The sequence below is a fragment of the Leptodactylus fuscus genome, chromosome 1, assembly GCF_031893055.1.
Source record: "Leptodactylus fuscus isolate aLepFus1 chromosome 1, aLepFus1.hap2, whole genome shotgun sequence".
NCBI classification, from domain to species: Eukaryota; Metazoa; Chordata; class Amphibia; order Anura; family Leptodactylidae; genus Leptodactylus; species Leptodactylus fuscus.
In genome coordinates this window covers 41,882,299-41,895,962 of record NC_134265.1, presented here as the reverse complement: position 1 = coordinate 41,895,962, position 13,664 = coordinate 41,882,299, and the positions used below count along the sequence as shown (strand labels likewise).

Here is a 13,664-nt window from a genome sequence, read left to right as displayed (position 1 = left end):
AGGAAATGGAAGACCACAGGGACAGTTCTTGTTAAGCCCAGAAGTGGCAGGCCAAGAAAAATATCAGAAAGGCAGATAAGAAGAACGGTGAGAACAGTCAAGGACAATCCACAGACCACCTCCAAAGAGCTGCAGCATCATCTTGCTGCAGATGGTGTCACTGTGCATCGGTCAACTATACAGCGCACTTTGCACAAATAGAAGCTGTATGGGAGAGTGATGAGAAAGAAGCAGTTTCTGCACGTACGCCACAAATAGAGTTGCCTGAGGTATGAAAAAGCACATTTGGACAAGGCAGCTTCATTTTGGAAGCAAAAATTGAGTTGTTTGGTTATAAAAAAAAGGCATTATGCATGGCGTCCAAAAAGAAACAGCATTCCAAGAAAAACACATGCTACCCACTGTAAAATTTGGTGGAGGTTCCATCATGCTTTGGGGCTGTGTGGCCAATGCCGGCATCGGGAATCTTGTTAAAGTTGAGAGTCGCATGGATTCCACTCAGTATCAGCAGATTCTTGAGAATAATGTTCAAGAATCAGTGACGAAGTTGAAGTTACGCCGGGGATGGATATTTCAGCAAGACAATGATCCAAAACACCGCTCCAAATCCTCAGGCATTCATGCAGAGGAACAATTACAATGTTCTGGAATGGCCATCCCAGTCCCCAGACCTGAATATCATTGAACATCTGTGGGATGATTTGAAGCGGGCTGTCCATGCTCGGCGACCATCTAACTTAACTGAACTTGAATTGTTTGTCCAAAATACCTTTATCCAGGATCTAGGAACTGATTAAAAGCTACAGGAAGTGACTAGAGGCTGTTATCTTTGCAAAAGGAGGATCTACTAAATATTAATGTCACTTTTCTGTTGAGGTGCCCATACTTTTGCACCGGTCAAATTTTGGTTTAATGCATATTGCACATTTTCTGTTAGTACAATAAACCTCATTTCAATCCTGAAATATTACTGTGTCCATCAGTTATTAGATATATCAAACTGAAATGGCTGTTGCAAATACCAAAATATTTAGAACTAAAAATGATTAAGATTAATAGGGGTGCCCAAACTTTTTCATAGGACTGTATAAGGGAATATTAGTTGCAATAAGATCACCAGGACGTTCAGAGAGATATTTTAGGTCATGTCCTTAAAGGGGTTGTCCCATAGCAAGGATCCTATCAATACTGCTAGTTTATGTAGATTTAAGACTTTCTAAATACATTGCTTTATCAAAACTGCTTTGTTTGGCCGCTATCTTAATTTATTCACTTCATTGTTTACATGCGTTTCTATGACCACAGCCCCAGCTTATCTGCTCAGTAGGTCAGTGAAGTAGCTGCCTGCTCTCAGTGGGGGAGGGAGGGGCTGTGTGCTGGGAGTAGCTCTGAGCTGTGCATGTATGACAAGTAATGGAGCTCCTCAGATAGGCGAGGGGGGAGGTGAGAGCTCCAAGATTTTTGAACTTTTTATCACCTACTCTTCCACTTATCAGCCTTTTTAATTGAGTTTGGCTGATAAAGGCTGAGATAGGGAGTCCGGTACCTCTGTAGCTCTGCTACATCAGCTTCATACTGTGGTAATGCATTTACAACCAATCCCTCATTACTGACTGCAAACATAGATAACCGAGCAAGTGAAACCCCGCCCACCAATGTGCCAAGAAAACCAGGAAGTGAAGAGAGCACACAGCCTGCAGGTTGGTGAACAAGGGTTATGGGAATACTCCTTTAAGTAGTTTTTGGGTGGCCATTTTTCTAACTTAAACCGGGGACAATGACTATTACAAACAGCAAGTCTGAACAGTGCCAAGTGTATAACTGTCCACTTCTACAATGCCTACGACAGGCTTCAATGGAGGACCTATCCTTGCAAGAGTCACACAATCGGAACCCGTGCAGATCAGCAGTTTGCTATGGTCGTTCACAGGAAAAGGCCTCACTCACCCTAACCCTGAACGGAGCTGTACGTTGTGTAGTGGCTGCGGCTGGTATTGCAGTACAGACCAACCACTTGCATGGGAGGGAGATGCGAACAGGTCATGTGACCAATAAACATGACATAGAATGGGCAGCAGTTATCCTGGATCCATGCAAATAGCCGATCAGTGGGGTCCCGAGTGTTTAACACCCCCCCCCACACACAGATCTTCAGTTTATGACCTGCCATGCAGAAAGTAAGGAAAGCCAACAGGTTCACTTTCCTGTACATCTATTAGATTTAAGCATTGTGCAGCTGTCCACCCCCCTTCCCCCATCAAAGCTGTGCTGTACATATATTGTTGGCAACTATGTGCTGATCTTTCCAGTTGAAAGAAAATCCTTATTTCCTGTGGGTCACTGTCACACGGTAGATCCAGTCATAATAAATGTATGCTACAGCAAACCCTTATTTACTTTCCCAAGCGCCCACACTGCTGTACATCTGACATATCATCTCGGCTGCCACAATTGCCTGGAGGTGTAAAATAAGCAGCAGGAATGACGTGCAACGCTGACCTTGTGTTCTCCCATATCCTGCACGTCACACTCACAATGCAGACGCTTACTAAATTAGTCTGTATAGCGGTGAGCAGTAAATGGCTCATTTGCTTGCAAAGTATCAGGTATAGAAAATGTCAGACAATGCCCCGCCATGTCTAATGAACAACTCTGGGTGAGATGTATCCCCATAGGCAACCTTTCAGGTGTAGAAGAAGGACAAACCTCAGAATAGAACTATTATAATACTCCTATGTACAAGAATGTAACTACTATAATCCTACCCTCTAATATAATACAACTAGAAGTAGTAGATAGAGGGTAGTATTATAGTAGTTACATTCTTGTACATACTGTAGGAGTATTATAGTTACTGTATATACTCAAGTATAAGCCGACTTACTCCAGCACAGTTTTTATGTTGAAATTGACATTAGGGGGCCCGGCGACAGCCGCTATGTTTTTTTTTTTTTTAATAGGCCGTTACTGGCTGGAGTTAATGGCCCCTGCCAAGATCATTAAGTGATGCTGTGGGCCCCACAAGCACTATTGTACTTGGGGGTCTTTTCGGGACCCCGAGTATAGTGATAGGAGGCCCAGGAGAGGTAACAGAACAACCAGTGTTGCTTACCTCTCTGGGTAAGCTTCGGTCCTACTTGTGGGACGTCCCTGACCGGGACCTGGGTCCATATGCGTCTCGACGCAGGCACCCCAGTCACATGCCGTCCTGGATGTCCTTGAAGATGGCCGACAGCGGCGGAGAGTGCAGGGCAGCCGGGGATAGGTAAGACTTTTGTTTATCCCTCTACGATTATTATACTCTGGGGTCTGAACTGACCCCAGAGTGTAATTGTTCATGGGTGTCCACAATGGAGCATAATACTGTGTGCAGGGGCCACTATGGGGGATAATACTGTGTGCAGGGGCCACTATGGGTCATAATACTGTGTGCAGGGGCCACTATACTCGAGTCAATAAGTTTTCCTAGTATTTTGTGTTAAAATTAGGGGCCTCGGGCTTATATTCGGGTCGGCTTATACTTGAGTATATATGGTAAATAGTTATATTCTTTTACATAGGAGTATTACAGTATTTTATTCTTGTAGATTCCCAGGACTTTCCCGCAGTTTATTGAACCATCTAGGTAATAAGGAGAAGGGGGATTTTCAACCAAATACCAAAAATTGCTAAATAGAGTGTCAAAGGATACCCCAAACTGTGTGATGTTAAAGGAGAGATGCTCAGACTGAACTTCAGTTTTGCATACAAAGGTGACATCGCAGCACAAATGACTATTGACATGAGCAAACGCTCGGCATAGATTCATTTTACCGGTCAATCCAAATAGATCTTTAGCTAATTTGAGTTTCTTGAAATATCTATAGATTTCTTGTTTAAAGCTTACAGAGGAGAGAAGGGGTGGGGGAGAAAAAAAAAAAAAAAAAAAAAAAAAAAAAAAAATCAATATCGGAGCTGAAGACAGCAGCTTAATACCCCAACAAGCCCCAGCATTATCCTGTTAAATGACTCTGAACACGTGCGTCACTCAATTTCAGGGGTGGGGGTCTTGTTGTCTTTTTATCATTTCAGTAAAGCAATTTCAACACAGAAATCACATTAGAAACATGAAATATTACATACGGCTTAAACTAATAGCGTAACAATAATGCGGGCGAGGAGCGGCTGAGTAGGCCGGGGGGGGGGGGGGGGGTCGCCATTTATAGGCCATATTTCATAGAGAGGAGCTGGAGCGTATGGCGGGTCAGTGAACCGCAGTCTAGAAGGAAGCCAGTGGTATCACTCAAGACATTGGTATTGATCTTCTCGGGTCATTAAGTAATACCAAAGACTACTCAAAGGTCAGGGGTTCACGGAGAACATAAAACTGAACAGGGGCCATTCTCTGCAGCATTGCATGATCTTTTTTGATCGATATCAGTATGTGATAGATCACTTATTAATTTGATCTTCTATATGTGAAGTTAACAGGATGGATTTTTATTGTACAAAAAAGCAAATGGTTTGTGTTACGGCTGGGCTATGATCATTGTATTAAAGGAGAACTAGGTGAATAGTCATCTGATCAATTTTAGGTGTTTAAAATTAAAAAAAAAAAAAAAAAAAATCCAACATGGGAATAGCAGGTCCACATCATGACCCCTAAGGCATCAGCTAGCCTGAAACACCAACGCACAATTATGTCACAAAGTGACATAGGGGGCACCACCTTTATAGATCGGGCAGGAGGATAACTGAAGACATGGGCAGGGAGAGGAGGCTTCACGCCCGAGAGGTGCTGCTGAGCTGCTTAATGGGGGTGAAGGGTCTCATGGCTCAAGTATGGTACCTGCAACATTCATAAGCCTTCCGATTTGTGAGTGTTGTCACATTGTGTGTAAACCGTTACTGCATCCTTACTTAAAGGGATTCTACCATTAAAATCACTTTTTTGTAGATCACATGTAGGAATAGCCTTAAGGTTATTCTTCTCCTACCTTTAGATGTCTTCTCCGCACCACCGTTCGGTAGAAGTCCTGGTTTTCGTCTGTATACAAATTAGTTCTCTTACAGCACTGGGGGCGTCCCCAATGCTGCGAATGATCTCCAGCACCGCCTCTATCTTCATCAGGAATGGCCTTTCTGTGCATCTGAGGCCTAGAAGTTTGAATCCATCTCTGAAGATGCACAGAGGCCGTTCCTGAAGATGGAGGCGGCGCTGGAGAGTTCTCTCGCAGCATTGGGGACGTCCCCAGTGCTGCAAGAGAACACATTTGCATACAGACGAAAACTGGGATTTCTACCAAACGGCGGCACGGAGAAGACATCTAAAAAGGTAGAAGAATATCCTTAAGGATATTCCTACATGTGAGCGGAAAAAAGCAAAAATATTTTTAAATGGTAGAATTCCTTTAAGATATGAGAAACATTCCTGCAAAAACTTAACATTACCAGAAAGAGGAGTCCTGATATTGCCCGTCTTATACAAGACCATAAAAAAGCGGTTAGGGTCAGATATACTGAAGACAAATCAGCAGCTGCCGGGTGGTTATGCACAAACATAATATGCCCGGAGCAAACATGCGTGAAACACTAGCGTGATATTTGTACGGAGGAAAGATTGGCAGAAATGCCTTTTGTGCTAAGGTCATGTGTAAAGGTCAGCACATGCTGGAAATACCACCCGAGGAGATGGGGGATTATAGGTCCCATTAGTGGTTATAATACTTGTAATTTACAATAATGGATTCAGCTCTCAAGGTGCCAACTACTTGGTGGTCTTGTACCTACAGACAGGGGCATGGGGGGAATGGTAAAATGTTCAGACTATCTAAACTAATGTAAAGGTGGAGTCACTATCTGTATAATGTATCTACTGTAAGATCTACATTGTGGCAGCCCAGCTGGAGAAACTGGACATGGCCACTGCAAAAAGGAGCAACCTGCATCTGGTCCTAGTGCCAAATGTCAGACCCTAACCTGAGCATGCACTTCAATAGCAAACAACTGGACAATCCCTCAGAAACCTGCAAATTTTGAGTTTAAAGACTCTTCCGAGGGCGAGAAGGTTAGCTGAGCTCTAGAATATGCAGGTTTATAGGATTCGGGGCAGGATTTCTGAAGAGAGAAGTATAATCCTGACAGGACTCCTAGGACAGAGTCCTGATTACCCCGCCCACACTACATGCAGACGCTGATCCATACAGAGCTGTCAGACAGTTGGTGCACTGTCTCTCCCAAGAGATCCCCCTCCCCCTTCACAAACACACCCCACCCCCAATTAAGGTCAGCCAATCCAATGACCTATAGATCTGTGCTCAGCTTTAGCAATTAAAGTGGTATTCCAGGACCTAAGTTAAGGATAATTCAGGACCTGGGACTGGGACTCCCACTGATCAGCTGTTAAAGTGGAAGCAGTGCTTAGTTAGCACCAGTGGCACTGTACTAGTTAAGTATTGAAGAGGCTACAACGCTCAACCAAATGCTACAGCCTCCTCAACCAGCTGATCAGGGCTGGGCCTGGGTGCAGGACCGCTGTCAATGTAAACTTTATACCCAAGTTAGGGTTTTTCCAGCTAAATAACTTGTAAGGAGTTCTTTGTATATAATGTTATATAGATACAGTATAGCCACAGCGCAGTTACCATTTCTTGCCACTACCAACCCTTCGGTAGGCACAAGCCAGTGACCCTGGGCATTGGGAAATCAATCCGCTCTCCGGTACAATGAGGGAGGGCTTGGCGGCGTTTATTGGGGCGGTCATAAAGGTCCATATCCATATAACACACAAGATCAGGCTACCAAAACAAGCTGACAGATGGTACAAGTGCCTTTGTGATACCTTCTATAACTATGTAGTAAAGGGACTCAGGAGAAAGTTCTCAGAGATTTTCAACCTTGATGAAGTAGGAAATCATAAACCATAAAGAGACGCCATAACTTACTATAAAATAATAAGACTGCAGCATTTAAAGATCAAGTCCTTGTTAAGTAGCTCAATAACCTTCTATACGCGCGAGAAGAACCGTAATATTAAAGACTTTTCAAATGAGGAAGGAAATGGCAAGTAATTGTACAACACCTTGAAATTCCCGACTTAAGATGCTCTGCCACTTTATATATCTTTTAGCAGTCACGGACCCACATTTCCTGCATTGCTTTTTACTTAAAGAGGACCTTTCACCACCTCTAAGTTGTTCAGGTCTTTAATAGTTGTTGCTCCACAGACTGACAGTTGGAATTTTTTCGCTAGCATCCGCCATTCCTGAGCAATCAGTGCTGCTAGTTGTGGTGCCTAATATACCATTTAGACTCTGCTCCTGCCTGACAATACAGACAAGTGTTGCGATTCTAAGTCCTGTCACTGGGTGCTTCAGACACCACCCTCCTGACATCAGAGCTTAAAGGAATCCTATCATTAAAAGTCATTTTTTCTGGGTACCACGTAGGAATAGCCTTAAAGTCTCCTACCTTTCATTGTCTTCTCTGCGCCCCCGTTTGCATACCGACAAGAACTGGGATTGTAGGCGAATGAGTTCTCTCGCAGCATTGGGAGCGGTCCTCCGTGCTCAGACAACATTGGGGGCGGCCTCAATGCTGCGAGAGAACTCGCTCCAGCACTGCCTCCATCTTTGTCAGGAAAGTAGTCACCATTTTCTTCCGGCTGGTTCAAAGTGAAACGCATGTGCAAGTCGGCTCTGCCCGCAGGGCTCGAGAGAGTTGACTTCACATGCGGGCGGTCATTTTTTTTGATGACCGGCTGCATATGTGCAGTACGCTCCTGTAGGTCTCTGGAACACAGGACCGCTCCTAATGTTGCGAAAGAACTCATTCGCATACCGACAAGAACCAGGATTGTAGGCAAACGGGGCACAGAGAAGACGACGAAAGGTAGGAGACGAATAGCCTAGTCCACTAAGTGTGCTTGTAACTCAGGCACGGTGGAGGCTAGAGAATAAAATGCCAACGGTGCTGGAATCAGTGGAACAGCAACTATTAACAGATGCTAAGAACTTGACTTGGTGGTGGTGGGGAAAGCAAAATGCCTTTTAGAGTCAATTCCCAACACCTCCATCAATCTGATGTAGCCAGGCCCTAAACCTCACCAGCAGGAAACCTATAGCCCCATATATGATAAACAATGAAGCCGATAAAGGAATTAACTGCATTTTAGGACTAATTTATTCAGTTACAATGTTGTCCTTGTGCAAGGTATGAGAGGTGTGTACTGCGCTGAGGTACAGAGCCCAATCTACATGCAAAGGTAATCTGGCTTGTCTTGCTCAGAGATCTGAGTCATCGCTTTGCTCTCCATAAATCTGCACTCATTTACACCTCAGCTTTGGAGTGACAGCTACACTGTGTGGGAACAGTGTTCCTGTTAAGAGCTGGAATGGTGTCTGATTTTCCAGCACATTCATTACATTACTTATGTGTAAGATGTGCCCAATGGAGATAATTCCAGGTTCGCCGGCAGGAAGGTACACGGCACTACAATTATCATAAATCCAATTACCATACAGTCTCAGGATTCTTAGAGGGGTTAGCCAGAAATTTTAATTTTTGTGGCCATAAATGTGGCAATCAATGGAAGTAAAGCTATCATGACGGCACCCTGCTACTATGCAAGGCACAACGCCAACAGGTTCTCAGCGTTATGTATAATACAGACAGCAGCCCCATATAGCTGATCGGTGCAGGGGCCGACTACCGGTCCCCACAACACATTGTGGTTTAACAATCAATAAATCCTGGCCAAGGCATTCTCCAAATTGAATAAACAACTGCGCCAGCGCCAAGAGGACAGTCTCTAGGCTTGGGTGACATTACATCAGTGCTATAGGATCCCTTTAAAAGCGTGAGTGACAAATGTCTGAGAATTCTACTTGTGGGACGCCCAGCGATCATGAGGCAGAGTTCACACAGGGTATTTTGAGGCCATATCCACCTCAAAATCCTAACCAAAAAGATGGCTCCCATTGAAATCAATGGGAGACTGTCAGTTTTTTTTTTTTTTTTCTTCTTTCTGGGAGCGGTTTGTTCTGGCTCCTGAAAAAAGAACAGACATGCTCATTCTTCAAGTGGAGTCGTCTTGCAAATCCACCTGAAGACACTCCCTCTTCCTGACTAGGCCCATTCATTAGGGTCTAATCCAGAGCGGTTAATTTCAACCTATAGTTATCAGACAGTATTTTAGATTTTATTTATTTATTTTTTTAATAAACCTCTACCATGAAAGAAACCAGGCTATAGGCTCAGATTAGTCATGTACCACGGAAGCTGTATCTTCTATCAAGCACCGTGATAAATTGGCGCAGATGTCTGAGTTAAGTGCGATGCTAAATGGAACGGAGAGAAATATTCTACGGGCGAGTATCAAGTGTTCCTCATTGTGCAATCCATGTGGCGAGGGTAATATATGGCTCCGCGGCTGCTAGCGGTGGGATAAATATTTGGGAAATGTAATATTGGAGTGTAATGTTCTCTTCCATCTTCCTAATGTCGGATGTTTGCCATTGTAATCCTGGGCACGGAGCGGCTCCTTACTAGGCCGTGTTCTTGATTACTGGATTTTATTCACAGCTATGTAAAGTGTCTAGCCTGACTTCTAATAATCTGTTTACTGAAATGAAAGGCTTCTGCTCGGGCCCCTTTATTAATAGAGTCATGAACTCTCTTTTCAAGCGTAGATTAAACACTGAGCTGCAGGAAGCCGCCTGCATGTGTAAGCGGCGGGCGCACGGCAAAGTAACAAGGCAACATCGTAATAAGAAGTTCTCGGTCGCTGAGCAGAGGCCTTCTCCTGCTGGAAGGCCAGGGCTACAAGCTGAGACTTATGTGACTGGGTGTACCTGATTTGGGGGGGAGGGAGCATACCCCATGTTTGATCATTGCACAGCTAGTAGTGAACCTCCATGCACAGTTTGAGGATCTCACAATGAAAGAGCCCGGTCTACTGAATATAGGGGATCTGCAGTGCTCCTGTTCCGCCGGGAAGGGGTTAATAGGAGCACTGCAGATCCCCTATATTCAGCCAGACTGAATTCCAAGTGGGGAAAAAACCCAGTCCTTGAGCTTAGGAAAGGGGGAAGACAGACAACCATAACACCCCCTCCCCCAGCAACTACTGCACCCAAAAACTCCGGCCATTTTGATTTTTGAAATTTTCCAGTAGCTGCTGCATTTCCCCCCCCCCCCCCCCCTCAGCTTATACTCAAGTCAATAAGTTTCCCAGTTTTTTTTTTTGTGGTAAAATTAGGGGCCTCAGCTGGCCCTGGTTGGCTTATACTCGAGTATATACGGTACCCTATATTGAACACAACCAAGGCCAGACATGGAACTACAGGGCAGCCACCGAGCACTAGGTTAGACAACTGACCTCATTCTGTATACTCTCCCAAGGTGCCTTACTCTAAAGACTCGCTGTAGACTGAATATCCACAAGGAGGCAGCGTCATTCTTTGTGTACTGGAGGTCTTCAATTACATATCTAGATTTTGTCACGAGTTCATACTTTGTGCATTTACAGCAGAGAATTTTACTGTTCGCATCAATTTACCTTCTTAACAGTCTTGTCCGGCTCTAGTGCAATGTCTGGTATGTTGGCATCAACCATCAAGGAGAAGAGATTTAGGATCAAGTTGGAGTACCTACAAAGATGAAGGAAGCACATACAATTTAGAGGGAGAACACACACACAGTCATTGCTAAGCAAACCCCATGGCCACAAAACTCACTGACCAAGTGGTTCTCATGGTCACTTATGTATGTGGGCCGAGAGGAGACCACCACCCTCCAAAGAATCATTTCCAACCAAATGCCATCTACTAAACAGATGCCTCCAGAAGACGGCAGTCAAATGAAGGACAGACAGCAGCTCCTGGAGAAGTCTGTGGGTCACCAGGCAGAGGATGTGCCAATTGTAGAGGAAAAGCAGATCCAGTTTAAAAAAAAAAAAAAAAAAAAAAAAAAGTGGATTGAGTTACTTTACTACTTATTAAGAAAGTCACTGGGGTCGATGGAAAGTTCCCTGGAATGAGACCAGGAGGGGCGATGATGGATCAACCCTCCACAGCCAGGTTTATGGGACTGTGGGGCAGTGGCAAAGCAAGGTCTTGGATATACAGGAGGCAGAGGCGGAGTGGGATGTAGCCGTACACAGGAGGCAGAGGCGGAGTGGGATGTAGCCGTACACAGGAGGCAGAGGCGGAGTGGGATGTAGCCGTACACAGGAGGCAGAGGCGGAGTGGGATGTAGCCGTACACAGGAGGCAGAGGCGGAGTGGGATGTAGCCGTACACAGGAGGCAGAGGCGGAGTGGGATGTAGCCGTACACAGGAGGCAGAGGCGGAGTGGGATGTAGCCGTACACAGGAGGCAGAGGCGGAGTGGGATGTAGCCGTACACAGGAGGCAGAGGCGGAGTGGGATGTAGCCGTACACAGGAGGCAGAGGCGGAGTGGGATGTAGCCGTACACAGGAGGCAGAGGCGGAGTGGGATGTAGCCGTACACAGGAGGCAGAGGCGGAGTGGGATGTAGCCGTACACAGGAGGCAGAGGCGGAGTGGGATGTAGCCGTACACAGGAGGCAGAGGCGGAGTGGGATGTAGCCGTACACAGGAGGCAGAGGCGGAGTGGGATGTAGCCGTACACAGGAGGCAGAGGCGGAGTGGGATGTAGCCGTACACAGGAGGCAGAGGCGGAGTGGGATGTAGCCGTACACAGGAGGCAGAGGCGGAGTGGGATGTAGCCGTATACAGGAGGCGGAGTGGGATGTAGCCGTATACAGGAGGCGGAGTGGGATGTAGCCGTATACAGGAGGCGGAGTGGGATGTAGCCGTATACAGGAGGCGGAGTGGGATGTAGCCGTATACAGGAGGCGGAGTGGGATGTAGCCGTATACAGGAGGCGGAGTGGGATGTAGCCGTATACAGGAGGCGGAGTGGGATGTAGCCGTATACAGGAGGCGGAGTGGGATGTAGCCGTATACAGGAGGCGGAGTGGGATGTAGCCGTATACAGGAGGCGGAGTGGGATGTAGCCATACACAGGAGGCAGAGGCGGAGTGGGATGTAGCCGTACACAGGAGGCAGAGGCGGAGTGGGATGTAGCCGTATACAGGAGGCGGAGTGGGATGTAGCCGTATACAGGAGGCAGAGGCGGAGTGGGATGTAGCCGTACACAGGAGGCGGAGTGGGATGTAGCTGTATACAGGAGGCGGAGTGGGATGTAGCCGTATACAGGAGGCAGAGGCGGAGTGGGATGTAGCCGTATACAGGAGGCGGAGTGGGATGTAGCCGTACACAGGAGGCAGAGGCGGAGTGGGATGTAGCCGTACACAGGAGGCCGAGGCGGAGTGGGATGTAGCCGTACACAGGAGGCCGAGGTGGAGTGGGATGTAGCCGTATACAGAAGAGACAGAGGAGGATTTAGATATGATAGGGAAGAGATGGCGGAAGCTGTGGATAGCGGAAAGGACGGACACACGATATAGAGGATGTAGGAACACATATATAACAGTTCAGGGGCAACACGGTGGCTCAGTGGTTAGCACTGCAGTGCTGGAGTCCTAGGCTCGAATCTCACCAGGAACAACATCTGCAAGGAATTTGTATGTTCTCCCCGTGTTTGTATAGATTTCCTCCCATTTTACAAAGACATAATGATAGGAGGAAAAAAATAAAAATAAATTATATATATATATATATATATATATATATATATATATAGTAAAGTTTAATTCACACTGTACAGTATGCAGGGGCCAATGAAGATTAAATTCCTGAAGAAATTAAGAGACTGCAGATTTCATCAGAATTGTTTTCTTTGCAGTAATTTCACATCACCCCTAATAATATTTCCTCACGTCATCTCTTCCTCTGCAGATTCCCACCGGGCCGCCATCAAAGCCTTCGCAAACTCACAAACCCCGACTATAAGTCACCGCGTCTGTAGAAAATACTCGGTATTATGTGTTTTCAGCGTTTCCATGCCAACCTAAAGCTTCAGAGAATTTACACAATCTTTACCTAATCTCTTTCATTATAAAACTGTTTAAGGAACTTTGTATCTGGAGACGATCTGTCGCTCAACACTTCTCTTCTCTTAAATGGCAACTGATCAAGATGCTAAGGAAGTGCCGAGGAGCGGACAGATCCATCACGGATGACAGAAAACAGACTGAAAGATTTAAAGGGCTACTCCGGGCAAAATCTCCAAGTTCAGCACCAAGGCTCGAACCTGTCGGTGTAATTCTCTTGGGAGCTTCGAGGGAAAGGTGACAGGTTCTAAAACCACAGAAAAGACAAGACCAGATATACAGGAGGCGAAACGCAAGTGTGAAAATGAGGAGAACAGAGAAGTAGAAAGAGGCAGATTAACATTTCACTTAAGGATGTAGCTGAGCCAAGACGATGGAGAGCTGAACTGCGAGTGCCAAGTCACAATGCTGAGTTTGTCACGTTCCAGGACTAAACTAGAGTAAATATCCAGGTTTACAGACAGGTTATAGTAGTATGATTGTTACTTTGCTGTGCCAAGTAGTGACGTCTTCTACGCTCACTTAGCTGCCTTCTTCCAAAAACAGCGCCACACCTGTCCTAAGGTTGTGTGTGGTATTGCAACTCATTCATCCACAACTGAGCTGCAATACCAGAAACACTCTGGACAGGTGTGCCCTGTTCTAACCTT

The 13,664-nt window shown here is 45.7% G+C and overlaps 1 protein-coding gene across 2 annotated transcripts in view; it reads right to left on the bottom strand.

The window, feature by feature from the left end:
- The window catches only part of PIK3C3 (phosphatidylinositol 3-kinase catalytic subunit type 3), a 78,460-nt gene that overhangs the window by 16,573 nt on the left and 48,223 nt on the right, over nucleotides 1-13,664 (bottom strand). For both annotated transcript variants that reach the window (XM_075269758.1, XM_075269759.1), the window contains one exon: nucleotides 10,538-10,628. In XM_075269758.1, the coding sequence (XP_075125859.1) occupies nucleotides 10,538-10,628 (91 nt within the window). The remainder of the gene's footprint in view (nucleotides 1-10,537; nucleotides 10,629-13,664) is intronic.